The sequence below is a fragment of the Aphis gossypii genome, chromosome X, assembly GCF_020184175.1.
Source record: "Aphis gossypii isolate Hap1 chromosome X, ASM2018417v2, whole genome shotgun sequence".
In the NCBI taxonomy this organism is placed as follows: Eukaryota; Metazoa; Arthropoda; class Insecta; order Hemiptera; family Aphididae; genus Aphis; species Aphis gossypii.
The window spans coordinates 29,193,058-29,212,664 of NC_065533.1; the positions used below are offsets into that span (position 1 = coordinate 29,193,058).

Below are 19,607 nucleotides of genomic sequence, written 5' to 3' on the forward strand. Positions count from 1 at the left end.
ATACTAACTATTTTTTTTTCTGTTGAAAAAATTCATTTCACCCTTGAAAATACATTGGAATTATAGACATCATTTCATCGATATTTGTAGTTAATTTTATTAATATTTGATTTAATTAAACATACCTAGTTATTTGTTTGTATTTCTTAACTATTATCATGCCTTACAAGACTGTATACTACCAGTTAAAATGTAGGTTGAAAAAGAAAATACCTAACCACTTTCTACGTACCTATTGCACCCGAAGACAGTGCGAACTTGTCCGACGACCGACTTGCCGACTTGTTATTGTAATAACTAGTAGCCAATACATAGTAGTATCGGATTAAACTGGTCGGCAGTGGACGGTCTGGATATTTGGGACGGATAATTTATAGGAAATTCAACTAGCTTTATTGAATCTAGTAAAATACAACTGAGCACGATCTTTAAGATTAGGGGTCGGCAACTCGCGGGCAGTCGCTGCCCGTGTAACGATTTTATGCGACCAGCGATTACAATTTATAATTAGTATAAAAGTATAGAACATTATGTAAGTTGATGAAAAAAATTTAAACTTTTAAATAAAATAAGGTGTATTGCCCTTGAAATTTTATTTTTTTATTTTTTGGCCCTTGACACCAAAAAGGTTGCTGACCCCTGTTTTAGATTATTAGCAGAGATTGCAGAGCAATGAATGTATTGATTCTAAAATCATGTTTTTTTATATGTGAAGAAAAAATGCTTTAATTTTCAACCTATAAGTAGTGGTTTTGTCGAGAGGTCAAAATGTACAGTAGTTTTTCAAATAGTCAAAAAATATAAAAAAAATCAAGCTAAAGATTAGCTAGATTGGATTTGATTTTTTTTTATGTTTAACTCAAAAACGAATAATCACATACTACTAGAGTATCATAGATACTTGATTTTTTCACCAAATGTTTGTACTACGATTTTCTATGTATCATGTATGACACAAAATACTATGAACATTTAAATATAAAGAACAGTTCTAGTGTTCACGAATCATACTTAATTCACTTTTAAAATGTTCTCTAGACCTTTTTAAATTTTTTTTTTTTTTGGTAATTTTTCTTCTACTTTTTCCTACTATTTTTTGCAGCAACTAGTAAGAAATATTATTGAAACATTAAGTTAGTTACACAATACATAAATGATAGGTGAATCATAAAAAATTACTTATTGATTCAATATTTAATATTTAAATTGTCTAGGTACTTTGGAATACATAAAAACATAATGAATAAAAAACAAAAAAAACATAATATAAATATTAATTATTTGCTGTAGAAAATTAAAAGGGACTAAAAATGTTATTTGTAAAAATAGTAAAGACACAAAAATTAGCAAAAACGAGGGTTTAATATTTATGAGAAATTTTTTATTACACATACAATATATATACCTATATATATATGCAGCTATGAGTACAAAGAAATGCATTTAATAAAACTTAAAAAAATTATTTATACAGGAGACAGAAACAATTAATTGGCAAGTGTAACTATAAAATTATACCTAAAAAAATTTAGGTTCTCATCTGTCTGTTTTACTAATATAAATATTAAACATGTAATGATATAATGACACTAGTAAAAGAAGACCATGACATTTATTACTTCATTATACAAGTTACATTAATCTCTTTGGTATTTTTATTTATAAAAAAAAAAAAAACAATATTGAATTATTTTCATAAATGATTGGTTCAAAAATGTAAATGACAAAATAAATGTATCAATATTTTTTCCATGCAATGTTAAAAATGCTTAATTTTCTAATTTAACATAATGTTTGTTATAACCATGACCTACATAATATTATATAATAATATACACATATAATATATAGGACATAGGTACTTGTTAATATATATATATATATATATATATATATATATAGTATTTAAATTAAAAATAATATAATAAGTATATATTATGTATAATATATGTATGCATAACAAAAATAAAACATTTTAATTTGTTCTAATAACAACAAGTATGTATATAATTCACTATTACAAAGTTAAGTAGGTACAATTGGATACTAAAATAATAATTATGTTTATTTAGTAATTTTATACATTTTTAATGTTTAATATTTAATGAAAAAAATTAATATTTTGTGGGCATATTAATAATAAAATAATTTGCTAACATATTGATGCCTAAATTTAATATTTAGCCTATAAATATCATTATATATTAGTTATTTAGTTATAATAATAAAATCTGATTAATTTACGTGTTATCTTTAACAAATTGGACTTAAAATTGTATTTAAATGTAAATAACAGAAGTATTTAAATACCCAAAACTAAACGACAAATATAAGTAAATAAAATTTGTTAGAAATATATGTAAAAAGCTATATTATACAAAATATAATAATTTTATTAAAAAAGAATATTCTTTTTAAATAATTTCATGGTTTACAATCAATTTTAATTTGCTTTAAAATAAAATTAGTAAAAAATGATTAAATGATATTTAAATATATTTTTATAATAATTTTAATAATTGAATAATGATAATGTTTAATGAATTAATTAAATATTTTATAGAATGTTTATAGACTAAATTAAAAAAAAAAAAAGATGTACGTTATTTACAAAAAATGATGTACATAATGCTTTTTACATTTTCAATAATACAATAACTTTTTCAATTAGAATCTAATTAACTTAAAATTAATTAATATATTTTGTGTATTGTATTTTCAAGATAAAAAATCAAAACCCTATAATACATGCTTATGTTTAAAAACATATGGCTTTGGTTTATAGGTAGATAAAATGTTTTTAACATGAAAAGTACCAAAAAAATGAATAATAGATTTTCTAAAAGTTTTAATGGATTATTTATTAACTATAATATATTTAAGAATAATTTTTAATGTATACAAGACAACAAAATTGATTAAAAACATAAACTCAACAGTTTTAAAAATTATCAAAATGTCTTAAAACAACTAGAATGTGCAATATAAATTATTATATTATGATGTATATTATTCACAAACAAATTTGATAACAAATAAAAACAAAAAAAGGCCTCTTTAAAAATAAAAAAATAATATAGAATATATCAATCAAGATTTATTGATGTACATATTTTTCTTTTTATTAAAAATAACGGAATTCTCCTTTTTTACCAATTCGTTCTTTTCGTACCCAATCAGCTGGTGCTGGAACTGACGGTTGTACAGAAGTATTTCTGGATGGATCAGAGCTCATACTTTGATCAACAAATTCACTCTTAATAGATTCCTATAAAAAAATATGAATTTAATAGTTATAATAAAATGTGTCATATATTTATATTATTTAAAACAATAAAATTATTAAATTTAGAAACTCTAAACAATTCAATTTCAATTTCAAAAATTAATTAAATCTGAAAATTATTGTTGCCGTGCAGAAATCATACAAGGATGGGTAAGTAATGCTAGAACATATTTAAAGAGAATTAATAAAATATGATTGGTGTACATATCAAAAAAATATGATTTATATTTATTTATTATATAGATATTTCTATAGTAAAGTACTGTAGTCCAAATAATAGGTTAATATTTAACATTTTAAATACAGATAATGAACTAAGACTATAAATCATAATAAAACTGTTCTTTTCTGAGCATAATTTATACTTTAATAGCTTCATATTATGAGTAATATATTATATGAACAAATAATGCCTATACCTACCAAGATATAAACCTAATGTTTACCAAGTTATTATGAAACATGGTGATTGAAAAAAATAATAATAATTGCAGTCATAATTTATACAAACATATTAATACCCGCAAGGCCGTAAAGTACTAATTATCGAGTAACAAAAGTTACTTACTTGTGTGTAATTTTGTGATTGTGAAGCTGATCTCTTATCATATCCTTTAGCGTATACTGGATTCGTAAATATATCATTTGAGTCCAGCATTGGATTAAATGGTGTAACAATGGTATGGGGTACATGAGCCACCTGTGAACGATTATTTCGGGCTTTCCACCATTTTCTACTATCGTCCAAAATCTAAAATTAATGAAAGGGTAAAACTTACATAAATATTTAATACATTTATGATTTAATATTATATAAAAAAAATTGTTTTAAAAGGAAAATATATTTCTAATTTAAATTGATACTCTTGAAATTCAGGAAGAATGTCACACACTTTTTAATTTATTTATAAAAACTGTTTCACATGAAAAAGAACCACTTAGTCTACGCTCATTGTAAGAAACCAAGTTTTTATATGATATAGAAAATAATATTTTCTGCCATAGTGTTTTAAAATCCGGTTTAATTTTTTTTTATACTTACATAATTCTTTTTTTATTCATGATATGATACAAACTATATCACAGAAAATTTTACTAATCCCCTTAAATACATGGTATCTTTATTCTTTATGAACAATTTCTACTGTTAATATTGTGAAGAATGACTTTGTACTTGACTAAATGTTTAAATGTTAATAAGTTATTACTTATTATATTGGACTTACTTCTAACAATTCGCCACGTACAACAGATAGTTCCTTATCATTATTTGCTGTTCTCGGATAAGTTACTTGAACTATTTTCACACCTCGAGCCCTCATATCTTCTAGCCATCTAGCTTGAGCTCTTTCAAATCTTTCACTTCCCGGTCCACTTGCATTATTACGTTCAATCGAATCAGCAGATATGTCACTGCGTGCAGCCATATTATCTACACGTTCTTTATCCATTCTTGGCGGACTATGAAGTGACAGTGTATTAAAATCAGGTTCAGACTCGCCTTCCAAACTGTGTGAATCATCTCTGAAAAAGTATCTAATCTCAATAATGACAGATAAAAGGCATGTATTCAAAGAAATATACTTAAATGCATTTAAGTTATTAACTATTAACCAGTAGTGAATCTTTTTTAAAGTGTCAGGGAATAATTATTTAAAATAATTTTTACTTTGTACTTGCCTACCTATCTATTTAAACTATTTCGGTTTTTTAAACTTAACATAAATGAAAAGAAAACTCCCAACCATTATGCACAATTACAACTTTTTTTTTTGAGGGAGAGGCACATTTGTCCTTTTTTTTTAAATGTTCAAAACATATTTTTTCTGTGTAATCATTTTTTCTATACCTTTCGCCTTACACTATAAGTTTGCATATAACTTGTTAGTGACTTAAGATAAATATACATTTATACATTTATACATTTTATTTTAATATAAATTGTGTCTTAAATTTCCAATATAATGTGATTCTTAAATAAATGGTAGCATCTCTTGCAATATTGATAATAGTTAAATTTAAAATACAGCCTGGCAGTATACTTTTTTTTTAACCAATTTTTTGCTTCATAAAAAATATTTATGACTTATTATTATTATTTAACATATATTTAAGGAAAGGAGGTAATGAAAATATTTGTTGGAGTCTAGCCTCTATCTAGTTCCCCAAATACAACCCCATCAATAACCGCTGACTTCCCTTGAATAACCTACTATAAATAAGATATTATTTTAACAATTAAAATTTCTCTAGAAATTAACAATCTAACTTACCTATCATCTGGTCCAAATTGCTCTTGATGATGACCAGAATAGTTACCACCAGTATTAAATGTATACTGTGGTCTAATGCCCATCATAGCTGACTGTTCATGTTCGTACTCAAAATAGTCACTACTATCATCACCTACACCAGCATGTTCTCGATCACGATGGTGATATAAGGTATCACGCAATTCTCCCTAAGAAATATCACAATTTAGATATAAATAAACAATCATTAAATTAAAATCAAAATCTTTTTTTCCAAATCATTTTAACACAAGTATACCTCAGGATTTGAATTTTTTATTTCTTCTCGTGATTTCTTTGATTCAATTGCACCGGTAGTTGGAACGTTGGTTAAATGATCATCAGAAACTGGAATCGGATATTCAGGTGACCAGCCATCCATAAAAATTGGATGATAAGGTGCCGCATAGCCTTTCCATTGCTCTCTATCAAAAATAATTTACATAATTAATTATAAGATAGTAAAATATTTGAATAATGTCACAATGAAATAGTAATTATAAAATGACAACATAATATAGGTATTTTAAAATATACCTTGGTATAAGCCAAGCATCGCCTAAAGAATGCCAAAGTTCTGTTTCTTTACTGGTTACACAGTTCATCAAAAGATTAATTGCATCCCTTGTGAGTAAAGGTGATACAACTCTAGATGGAATGTTTGGTTTATATTGAGTGTCATGAGAGGCATCAACAATCAATGCCAATGGAGTAAACAAGAAATGTACAAGTTCTGGAGCATTTGGGTCGTGTATGTGAGCTTTTAATTTAGCCTAAAAAGTAACAATTACAAATAATAGTTGATTTTTAAACACATATATGCAAGATTTTTTTCATCTATATTAGTATTACCAAAAGATTAAATGACAGTTTGAATTTTTGAAAGATATCAATAAACTCAATTTCTGGAGGTGGTTTAGCTCTCATTGTAAGCATTCCATCACCTATGTCCTTCTTTTTAGATTTTCGATTCCTTTATAAAATAGCACTATAATTAGTAACATTTCAACTCGAACAAGATAGATAAATAATATTTATAAAATTACCGTCTCCGGCGTTCTAGTTCTCGAGATGCAGCAGCAGCATGTTGTAACCTTGCAATGAATTTTTCAATATCATCGAAGCAGTGATTCAGTACAATAACATCTCTCTCATATTTTTCACTAGAAGTTGAACTTGTTTCATCATCAACTCGAGTGATATTATCAGAATCTAAAATATGAAATAATTATATCTCCAAGTATTATATTTAATTAATCATTAATTAAATATAAAACTTTTAATAATAATATATAAATTGTACTAGATACTAAAATACCAGCTTAAATTCATAGTTATATAAATATTTAAAAAAAAAAAACTAACGATGAGCAACAGCATTAAAAACCGACACTTGTTCTCGCACACTGACACCATTTGATGGTGGATTCGGTGGTGGCGTTGGAGGAGGTGGAGGTACATGTCTTGTCTTTCTATTAATTCCTTTTCCAGACCTCAGAAGCTTTAGGTCATCAACTAATTCTTGAGCTGGTACGCTTTGACACTAAAACATACCATAGTCAAAAAATTTAAAACAAATCTGATATTGTAAACATGAACAATTTATTACAAGCCCATACACATGCAAATATATATAATATATTATATTATACAGATAAAATGTGAATAGTTGAACCTAAATCAGCCCATATCTCAATAATATTTTAAAAAAAATTGTTTTACTTTTTTTTAGACTTTAGTATATGTGTTAATTTATTTTCAATTTCAATTATATGATCATAATAATATAAAGGTTATCATTTTCCAAATAAAAACGATGATATATTTTAATAAATTTAGTAATACCTAATTATATTATTTATTTTCTATTTAAAAATTAATTTCAACTATAAACAATAAAAGGTTGAAGAAAAATAAATATTCTTTTGGAAGAATTTCAGTACAAATTAGTTCCAATAATTTCATTCCTAAAGTGTTATACATAATACATAGAACAATATTTTTAATAACAATGTCGTATTGTAAGTAGTAGGTATATCTATATAGTTATATTTTTTCCTATACAATTTCTTTAGAACTTATTGACTTTTCTATAAAGCTTATTAAATTCGTAAATTATTTTTTCTTACTTGAAATATGTGCATCTCCGATCGTGAATCAACTTGACCAACTACAAATACCAGAATATTGTTATAAATTTCCATTGGATCATTACTCGTAAAAGCAGTTGGTTCTTTTACTAATGAAATTGGAAATCTTTCCATTACAACCTAAGCCAACAATATAGTGATTTAATTAAAAAAAATAGTACAAACATATTTTGTAGATATCAATATATTTTTACTTACACCAGTTTCAAAATCCATTATTAAAACCCAAGATTGATCGAGACGCAATTGCATTTTTTGTGACCAAATACCATTTGATTTTTCAAGGTGCAATAGTCTCCTCATGCCATCAGCTGGGTAAACTATACCAGTACTTTTTGAAACCGTAAATGTGGCTAAATGTTCAATTACATAAGTTGGAGCTGAATTATTTTCATCACCATTCCTCTCCTCACCAGCCATACTTTGTTGGCCTCCGTCTTCAAAATTTAATCAAAATTAATTAATTCAAGTTGTCTAAGTATTAAATTTTGAAATGATTAATATGATCATTTGTTACCTGTTGAGTATCCATTTGAATTGACGCTGTTTCGATGGTAAGGCATTATTGGTTTTTCGTTTAGATCTCTGTAAAATATATAAAATATAAAAAATTAAATTTTAATATTTGTTAGAATTACATATTATAACATTTAGAAGTATACCTTTTATTACTATTTCCTGGTTGTTGCATCGACATATCTTTCAATCCAGGCATTTCTTAAGGCAGTAAATTGAGGCAACATCTAAGCCTAAAATAAAAACATTGGTACACATTAAATATATATTTATCACAGTATTAATAAAAGAATTAAGATTAATATATTTAAATGAATTATAATAATATGCATTTTCTTTTCTATAGGAATCCAAATATTGTATAATATATCTTAACTAAGTATTTCATATTTTCTAGGTTAGGTTATGTACTAATATATGTTAATTCACATAAGTACAAATTATAAATTATCAGATTGTACCTATGTGATGATTGTATACACATATTTTTAGAATTTTTAGAAATATATATTTAATATAATGTATAACAACTGATGACAAATTTAAATATATATTGTACATAAATATACATCTAATTTCCTAAAAATATATTTTTTAAAAAAACTAAATTGACAAGTTATTTTCAAAACACAAGACCCAATTGATAATTAGGGTAAAATGGCATGAGCAGTATGAGTAAGTATATGTAGTGGGTATAATGATACTCAAAGTAAACAATTAATTACACCTTTAGTTCCAGAATTATGTAAGTGTAATCATTCATTTGGGTTTTTAGTCTCAACAATGTAAGGTTATATAGATTACCTTTTGGCTTTTACAAAATAAAACAATGTAATGATTTATGATGGTGGCTACCAAATATTTATATAGTAAGTAGTATGTAATGACTAATAAAATCAGTCTATTAAAGTATTAACATAATTACAAATATATGGGTTAGCACTACGGCTACATACTTAAATTACTAGGCATGAAATAAAATATTAAACCTAATCCTTATCAAAAAATCATTCTTCCTGGGTATAGTGGGTACTCTTAAGGGTATAAATGTATAATGTATAGATACTTCACGGTAGGTAATATAATTTACAATAACATAGAATTCATATCATATTATAAATATTATTATTGTGTAATCTCAGACCTATTGCTCCGAAGTCCCGATAAGTAGATATCCTACAATTTAGAACAGGAGATTGTAGTTTAGATTTTTGAATTCAAATAATACGGACATATTTTTGTCTGATAAAATTCCGATTACTTACTACATACATTAGGTATATTATAGTGATGGGTCGAATTGTTCGAATCCCGAACCGAACCGAACCCTTGATGTTCGGTTCGATTCAAAATTCAAACTCGGTATGAAAAAAAATCGAACCGAACTATCAAACATATTTTACTGTTCGAAAATCGAACTTAAAAATATTTGTCGAACCAGACTTACTGGCCATGATAGTTCGGAAAAACCAAATATTTATACAATTCTTCAAAAGTTATTTTTGAAAAATAAAAATAAAAATTGATAATTGTTATTTAGAAATAATTAAACTATTGGCGATAGAAAGTGCTAATCTGTAGCGGGCATGTTTTCTAAAGCCGCACAAATAGTTACTAAGAGGAGACTTAGTCTTAGTACAGTAGAACAATTAGTATTGCTACATGCTAATTTATAATTTTTAATTAATGATAATATTTTATATAACTATATTTTAAAAATAAATAATTAATAATAAATATGTATTATGTGTATTTCTATTTTAAATTTTATTTTTTTTCTTATTAATAATTAATTATTAAATTATTACGATTTATTGTGAGGATATCTACTTACTTATATAAAAAAAAATAATAATAATAGGAAGAAATTATCAAAAATTTAAATGTATTGTAAATAATACAATTACTTAAACGTATAAGTTAAAATGTAGAATAGGTTATACAAAAACTTAAAATAAAATAGTAATTATTAATAATTATGGTTGATTTAATTTGTAGGTAGATAGGTACAATGTACATGATAAAAAGTATTGAGTTCGACTTAAAATCATAATAGGTTCGGTTCGGTTTAGTTCGAATACGAAAAAATAATTTTAAGTTCGGTTTAAGTTCGGTTCGATTTAAAAAATCACAGTTCGACCCATCACTAGACTATATTATAAAATACATTTTTTAAATACCTACCTATATTTAATCCATTATTTACTTAAATTAATTAATATTTTTCTTATCAGTTGTGTTGATGAAAAAAAAAGGTTCAGTAAACAAATAGCAATAATTATTATTTTTCGAAAACAAAGTTTGTTTTATATTTTAGATTTATAAATAAAAATATTAAAAAATAAAATATGTTATTATATAAATGAAATATTTTATACGAGTTTTTTAAAAAAAAAATTATTTTAAAATCAAATAAATGTATCTTTATATAAATTCAATCATATTTTATTAATCAATATAATATAGATCATTACGTTTTTTAAATAACATTATCAGGTATACCTTCTACGTAGTTCTATTATAGAATTTACCTACTTTTTTTTTTGGAAAACACCAACAATTGAGGAAACTATAGTCGCACATTATTCAGTCAGCTTTGTTTATTGTTTGAAACAATTCGTTATATTAACTATTAACAATTATACATTTAACTGCAACTGCAGTCTGCAATAATAATTCTTTAATACCTACGATAAAACCTAATTCTTTCACATTCTTTAACATTGTGGCACCCGTATAGGTTTCTTTGAAGACTGAATTATAGATTTAATACCTACACTAAATTATTTCGGCAAAAACATTTATCAATTCAATGTTTTAAAATTTAAATACTTGGTACAGTCGTATCAGTATAGACTATAGATACGTTTTTCATTAATAAAAACGTCCATATTTTTTTTCTTCAAACGTATATGTAGGAATTTACCATTTAGTATTCCAACGCCCATTAATGCTATTATACCATTTATACTTAACTATCGTAATCGTATATCTAAGAGAATGTGTAATTGGCATGCCGTTTACTATCGTCACCCATCCGGAATGTAGCTATGCTTGACACGGTTCAACTCTAGACCTGGAATACATATTATATCTGAAGTATATATAACCAGTTGGTGGCTGTGCCATGCAGGTTGTCTACGTATACGTCTGCATACCTACTAGTTTATGATAATATTTTGAAATGCAATTTTTTTTTCAAAATCTTAGGTTTAAAATACATAATAATATATTTTTATTAAAATATTTCATGATATATTAAGCTTATTTTATAGTACCTACGAATTATAATAAACAAAATAGTAATACATGAACCTATATTATATTCATAAAAGAATTTTTATATATTTTTGATTATGATGAGTAACATATTTTATACCAATTCAATACCTAATTATTTTATTAAATTGTTATTGATTATAAATAAAAAATACCAATATTAAAATATAATACCTATCATACGCGTTAAAATTTAAATTAAATCGATAAAATATTTTTTATTTATTAATTATTCATTATGTTTTCATTATTAATTATTTTAACGAGCATGAATAAACATTGTAAACAACATTTTTAATAATTATTTGTATTCCACGTCGACGTAATTATACACTTATGTAGTTGTTATGAATTGATGAAAATTTAGTGAACACGAAAAAAAACAGTTACTAATAAATGTTCTTCACGGATTAGTTCGCATTTGTCACGTACAGATTTAAAACAAGCATGCAACTGAATATTGATTGATAAAATATAAAATTAACGGTAGTCAAACTAGTCACAGTATTCTGTTAAATGACACGAAGTGTTATGAATAAAATTTTTAAGTACGTATGCGACGGATCACAAATGTTACCATATTATTATAATAGTATAAGTGTATTGGTACAGCCAGTATAGGTGCCTATATAATATAAGTATTTTTATAATTATTGTAGTCCAAGAGCCAAGATGTTATTATAAAAACTTTATACTACCTATATAGGTATAAAAAAAAATGGTCTAATTTAAACTGACTATAAAAATTAGTTATATTTTTAAAACATATGGATACATGTGCTTATACATATCATATATTATAGTTTTGTTCTAACACTCGTATATAGAGGTGTTTAATAAGAACACGAAGATAAATTCTCTGTTTGATTTTATTTTATAAAATTAGATACCTACTAATTAAATCAATACATAAATTTTATTTGTTTTTCATTACTCTATACAAATACAGGCACATTGTTCTTTTTTTTAAGAATTTTCAATTTTTGTGACTACATATGACTATATAGACATATATAGCTGCATATACCTATTACAATTTCAACGTGAATCCGTTTAAACAAATTACGCGCCAAGTTTTTTTTTAAAACTCACCGTTACGAGTTACGACGGTAGGTACCGATATTATACATACAACATAATAGTTTAACCGTTTGTAAGAATACTTATTACATCTCTCTTGTATTCTTATGCAGTGTTGTGTCATTATAGTATTTTTTCTGAATACGTTGCCAACGGATTCCTGTGCGGTCATATTAAATCAGAGGTCATTATCATTTCATTATATTTAATCGAATATGTATACCAACAAAAGTACAATTTACCTAACCTTTGGCCTTTAGGTTAAAGTTATGGAAATTAATAAAATTTTAATACCTACATGAAAATAGAAAAATCCCGTGGAAGATCATTTTATAAAACAATTATTATCAAATAATAGAAGGTTACATATAATTAAATGTGTCGTCGTCATTTAAATGGGTAGTATGAGACATTAGTTATACTTACTGTCTATCAATATTGTTTGTGATATTTGCATGTGATTTTTATACAGTTATATTATATATATTTTAATACTTACATATTGTTCTTCGAATGATGTATAGCATTATTAGGTACACAATAAGTCATGTAGTAATATGTTACCATATTTCGTGATAGAATAATATAATTAAGGTTCATAGCTTAATATCTAATATTTTAGCCCTCAGTATTCGATTTATATGAAATTAATTGAAAGTTGTGAACGAAATTAACGAGGATGGAGCATTAGAGTCTACAGTAAATCATTAAGAGAAAAGTTTTCTCAAAAAACGTTATCGTAAGTGTTTCTTATCTTCTAACTCAACAACTTTTCGGATCATGGATTTTGTTTTCGAATAATTATAAATTAATAATTAGTAATAATGTAATTAATACTATATTATATATTTTGAAAAATTTATTTTCATTTTCAATTGTATTTAATTGATTGATTTTTGAGGACCTAAGTGTATTTAAAATTTGTCGAATATATGTTTGATATTATTATAATAATTATTTATTATTTATAAACCTATGTTATAAAAGTTATTACTTAATATCATCAAAAATTTGACATTAAAAAAATTAATTTAAAATAAATTAAAATATAATAATTATATGTAATTTATCACGCTGTAGAAGTCTACAGTACGACGTAGATAAAAAATGTGTTGCTTTTATTTTCTATCTCAATAATCGATTATTATTATTTTTTATCTTAAATAACTTGTATCTACAAATATTATTTAATTGAAATAATTAACGACTCGTTCGTCTCATTATTTTAAATCTAATTATGTACGCACCTATAATTTTAATTAAAATTTAACTTCTTATGTTTTCACTTTTGATATATTTATATTTTAAATTACAAATTTACTATGGTTTTATATTACATCATTGTATTTAGTTATCTAAAAGTTCAATTATAGTGAATAATAATCGTAAATCAAATTACTTTTAAAATAATATACTGAAAATCGCTAAAAATATATCGCGAATAACAAAGTTTAACTTAACTAATAACACATATAACTAATAAGTATTAAATACTTATGACTTAATGAGTTACCTAGGTATGAGTTATTAGTACATATGAAACGTTAAGAGTAAATATGGTAGGTAACTTTTGATTTTTGGTCGACTTTGTCTATTAGTTTACACGTCATGTGTGTAAGTAGGATGTATGCATAGGAACATTAATAAAATACCAGTTAGTTTGTATGTGTATACAGTTAAAGTCGTCAAATTTAAAACTGATTAAATTCAGCTAATATCTATTATAAGTACATAAATATTGATATAGGTAAATAAGTTTTCAGATAATACTATGCTGAAATGTATCTTCAACACAACAACACGTATATACTATATTATGTAATATTTATCACTTTTTAGTTTTTAACCTGTATAATCAGTCACTTAGCCTTATATTTATAATTATTGTATAATAAAATTTAACTTATAAGAAATGGTTGAAATTAGTATAGAAAGGATAGCATCTTCAGAAATAATATATTACTTTACCCGATCTAGTCGATTTACTAAACAAATAACAATATGCCTTACCCATAGATATTGTTTGATCAAAAACGAATTAATATTAATCTTCATTGTTTTTAGTAAAGATTAACATCTTGCTCAATGAATAATTTGATACCTACTAAAATTATGATCAAGATTTCCAGATTGACACTTCAAGTTTTTATTGATATAATTCAATCAAAATATAGTGCAACATTTAATACGATTATAAATAGTTAAATTAATCAATTTATTAGTTCAACAACATAAACCTAGCCCTCGTTAATAAAGCGGGAGAACGAAATGAATATCATATAATATTAGAGAGATCTTCACGCAATACTGAATAGTCTGAATACAATATATACCAATATAATATTATGTAGGTACAACTTAGTAAACATTTCCATTTTATCCTCGACATACTACGGAATAATATGATAATGAACTCATACGGCATAAACACACATTCACATTCACCTGAGTATAGGATATTTATTTATCTATACCCTAGGGCTATTTGGACCGATTAGTATATATTATAATATATTTAAACATATACTTATACTTTAACATATTATAATATGCGGATATGTAGTATATCAGCGAATGATAATTAAATTTATTGTTATTTCGTGACGAAATTATATGTAAGCCTACGCAAATGGTTTTCACACTTATAGCCACTTAAGTACAATACTAATATAAAAACTATAATATGTTACCCAAAATTTAAATTCACAACAAATTAAATTTTATTTAAATAATATATTAATATCAAAATTATCTAAAAGAATTTTCCATTAGATCATATTAGTTTATAATTTACCTAAGTGTACGTTTAATTTTAATCTATATAACCTATTGGTTTTGAACTAGGTACAGGTATTCAAACAATTTATGTCAGAACCTTCTTATTGGAGAAACTAGAAAACAAAATGTCTTTAAAAATATTAGGTGATTTTGTGATTACATTTATATAACTATTTTATAATTATTATATACTTTTAGTACTTATAGGTATATATATTATATAATAATTAAAGCTGTTCTTATAGAGTATACGGTCGTTATATACATCTTATATATCGGCTATATGCCTATAACCATAAAGGGTATATTTTATACATTGCATCGAGTGCCTATACTTATATTAACAGACTAAAGATACGTACCTATAAATCCTAAATAGATAATATCGAACAATAAATATTAAATATTATGGAGTATTATTAAAATGATTATTATTATATGCCACGAAATGACTAGATAACAACATAATAATGGATACCGAAGGTCATCAAAATGCCACACCTATATGTGCGCGGATCGTTTTGACATTCCAGAACGTTTTTCACCACCAGCACATAATGCATACCTATATAATATATACATCGCAACCTGAATGCGTGAATACAATATTACATTGTACAGCCATATGGGTATATACATCAACATGCAGCTGGATTATAATACGATATATTCATATATATTTATTTAGTACATATAGTATTAATTAATGATAACTGCAATAAAATGCGTATACCTATTAGGTATAGCTACGATTAGGTATTTACTATGCAATCCGTGACATTAGGTCCTACGTCACGTTTTCGCATAAATAATCTCAATGTGTGCATAAAATATATAATGTATTATAATCGGTTCTTTGTTTATATGCAAGTGCTTACCTATATACCATACCGCGTAAGTATTCCCAAATATTTTTGATCATTCCGAATAAATTAAAATCGATTATTGACTAGTGCAACACGTTGAGAGTTAAGTAACGTATAAGTAAATAGTATAACTATTAAATTTGGGACAACATAATATACAATATATTCAACAACCTCTTGAACTAGAATCAAACAAATCGAATCGTTGAAATTTCGAAGCGACGCCGCGCGCCGTGCTGACACGTATATTAAATAATAACTCCGTTGAAGTCTCCGAGTAAATTTTCGCGATCAATAGTACGAAACACTATAGCATATATCATATACATATTCGTTTGCATGTTTTTATTATTGTTATACAAAATGAATGCGATGTTTTCAATTTTTAACTAATCTCGACGTCGCGAGCAGCAGTACAAGTGATTGGCGATTTCGATTCAGCTCGAGGGTTTTTTTATCATATATACATACACAGTACCAATATAGGTAATGTAGCTAATAAGTACCTACCTATCGGATCAACAATAATGCGTTTTACACCTGTTACGTTGTAAATACGTCTAATCTCAACGAATATAGAAACATATATTTAAAATACATTATCGTGTAATATAGCATATTCCAGTGAAAGGCATACTGCTTACTGCATACTGCTGTTGCAAAAATTTCCGTGTTAGGTACTGCAGACGCATTCTATCGAGACGGATATTATGCCTATATAGTTTCTATCTAGCTGTAGTATATCTGTCCAACTGTTCGTATAATATTATATTTATAAATTATTTTATAGAGTACACTGTACATAATTTATATAATGAATACGATTTTCATTAAAGAAATAACACGAACCCGTTAGATTTGTAATACGTCGAAATACGTCGTTTACCCAAATACCTACTCAATTATAATAAACCTTTAGCCTACAGTTTACCCGATTTGCGTATACGGTTTATATCTTAATATATTTAATTTTATATTTAATAATTTATATATGGATATACCCGTCGGAATTGGACACGAATCTAAAATTTTTTACTTGCTATTTGGGATTTATTTAAGTAAACGATTTATACAACAGGTTCATCTGCAACGTTTGCAAACATTAAAAACAAAAACCTAAAAACTATTATAAATACACTACTACATGACAAATTGGTCGGAATCGCGAGTTTTACGTACCTCGATAGCAACGACCAGCAGCTGCAGCGATGAGACGAACATGTGTGAACTGGTAGAAATATCTATAAATCTGGATCTATAGATCTACTGCAAAGACACGCAACTCGAAGGTAGCAGACAGTTATCGTTACTGTTGTACGTGTATACTTTTGCAGTGGCAATCGTTTTCGTCGACGGTGATGCGTGCGACGTCGTCTCGAGTAGGTAGTCTTTTCGGTCCACGAATTTTGCCGACGACTTCGGTATGTTATATTATACGATTTGCAACACTATAATTTAGTATATCGTTTGCGACGAGGACACTCGAGATATGATTTTATACTATATAATATTATTTATCGTTTGTCTGCGGTCCTCCCCGAACAGACGGACGGCGCGAACGGGTGAAAGAGACGGCGTAGAGAGAGAGAGAGAGTGAGAGAGCGCGGCGGCCGTATTGTTTATAGTGACTATATTATATTATTGTAATACCCAACTGGCTGGCTCTATCTACAACAATATAATGTCGTGTACACGATAAATAATAATGAAATATAATATTATAAGGCGATGATCGATATAATATAGACGCGCCGCTAGTTGGAATAATAATAGCACGGAACCGTCTTCGTGTGTACAATAATAATATTACGCGATACGGGCAACGCGATTGTGGCAGACTACCGACGGTGAAGACGAATAATGTACCTGCTGCACCGAGTATGGGCGGCGTACAACGCGAGAGATTCCGACGGATTCGGCGACTGTACTGGCACGGGAAAAGAGAAACACGCACGGCGGCGGCGGCGGCGGCAGCGGCGGAGAAAACACAAAAACGCGAAACGCGAAACGTCGACCGTCGGCTTGTGCGTGCGCGTGTGCGCGCTGTTACAGCGGTTGTGAAAGCCGCTCGCCAAGTGCCAGTGTTCGGTATATACCTGTACACGGCTCTCCCGAGTACGTACGACGACGACGATGACGACGACGACGACGATGACGGTGATGACGATGACGATAATGATTAATGATGATGATTGTGGCGATGACGATGACGATAATAAAAACACGTACCTACCAACGCGATACGCGGCCGGCGAGAACAGGTGCCCGTCCGCCCTACCGCGCAGCGTTGTTGTTATTGTATTATATCGTAGTTGTGGTCGTCGCGTAGCACGCTCGACTCCGGTTACTGGTTACCTCTATCTACCCGACGGAGAACGGCCGCGTCACGATACAAAATAATAATAATCATGCGATAGGTATGATATTCCGATGTTATATATATATAATGCACACTGAGAGGACAGGTACTTCGACCAGCCACCTGCAGATACAGCAGCAGCTGTCTAGCTGTCTCTATTATACTTACCTACCGACCTACAATACGTAATTTTTGTTATTATGTACTTATTTTATTTGTTAATTGCTTGTTCTGTTATTGTGGGTGATATAGTGTACTGCCGCCGACACGGTGTGACGTGTGTGGCACATTACACGGGCACATAATATTATACACTTGTTGGATTGTACAGTAAACAATGTAGGTACCAAGAGATAATCAGAGTATATCGAGAAGACGTTTTACCGGATTTTTTCAATGGCTTAATGAATATAGTTGATTTTGATAATAATAATTAAAACATATTTTAGATTCTGAGGGGAGCGATGAATGTAGCTATTGCCGTAGGTATATATTATTGGTTTTACCGGGTAAATGTATGATGTATACTATAAACACGCTTATCTGCAATTGTCTTTGTAAAGCCGACATAATGCTTCAGTCTTTAATATTGAAAGTGGTTAATGGAAACAAATCAAATATAAATTTACTTAAGCGTACTTTGATATGGAGATCAAACGTAAAACAGTTATAAATACTTTTCAAAATTATCAGGAGAATCAAAAAACCATTAGGTATAAAATGGAAATGTTTACGAACACCTATTTTTTTGTTGTAATTAGAAAATGAATATTAATTACCTGCTTGAAATTTTCTAAAATTTTCTAAACGTGATCAAATCTCATAACCAAATGTTATAACATATAGATGGGTTGGTTACTTAAAAATTTCATAATTTAGGATATTTTAAATTCTGAACGAAGTGATGAATGTATTGATTTTACAATAATGTTGGATTTTTTTTTTTTGTATTTGTTTTTGTGTCTCTCTATCTGTCACAGAGTCGTATTTAGGCACAGGCCC

General features: G+C 27.1%; 1 protein-coding gene across 1 annotated transcript; it reads right to left on the minus strand.

Moving 5' to 3' along the window:
* Positions 1-1,342: 1,342 nt before the first annotated feature.
* LOC114120606 (epidermal growth factor receptor kinase substrate 8-like) lies at positions 1,343-18,492 on the minus strand. Its single transcript, XM_027982563.2, has 14 exons — positions 17,426-18,492; positions 8,390-8,476; positions 8,245-8,312; positions 7,926-8,164; positions 7,707-7,847; positions 6,943-7,120; positions 6,624-6,789; positions 6,430-6,550; positions 6,115-6,350; positions 5,837-6,002; positions 5,560-5,747; positions 4,513-4,810; positions 3,855-4,037; positions 1,343-3,268 (listed from the first exon to the last, which is right to left on the minus strand). The coding sequence occupies exons 2-14, from the start codon at positions 8,440-8,442 to the stop codon at positions 3,125-3,127; spliced, it is 2,181 nt and encodes a 726-aa protein (XP_027838364.2). The 5' UTR covers positions 8,443-8,476; positions 17,426-18,492; the 3' UTR covers positions 1,343-3,124.
* Between the last annotated feature and the right edge of the window lie 1,115 nt (positions 18,493-19,607).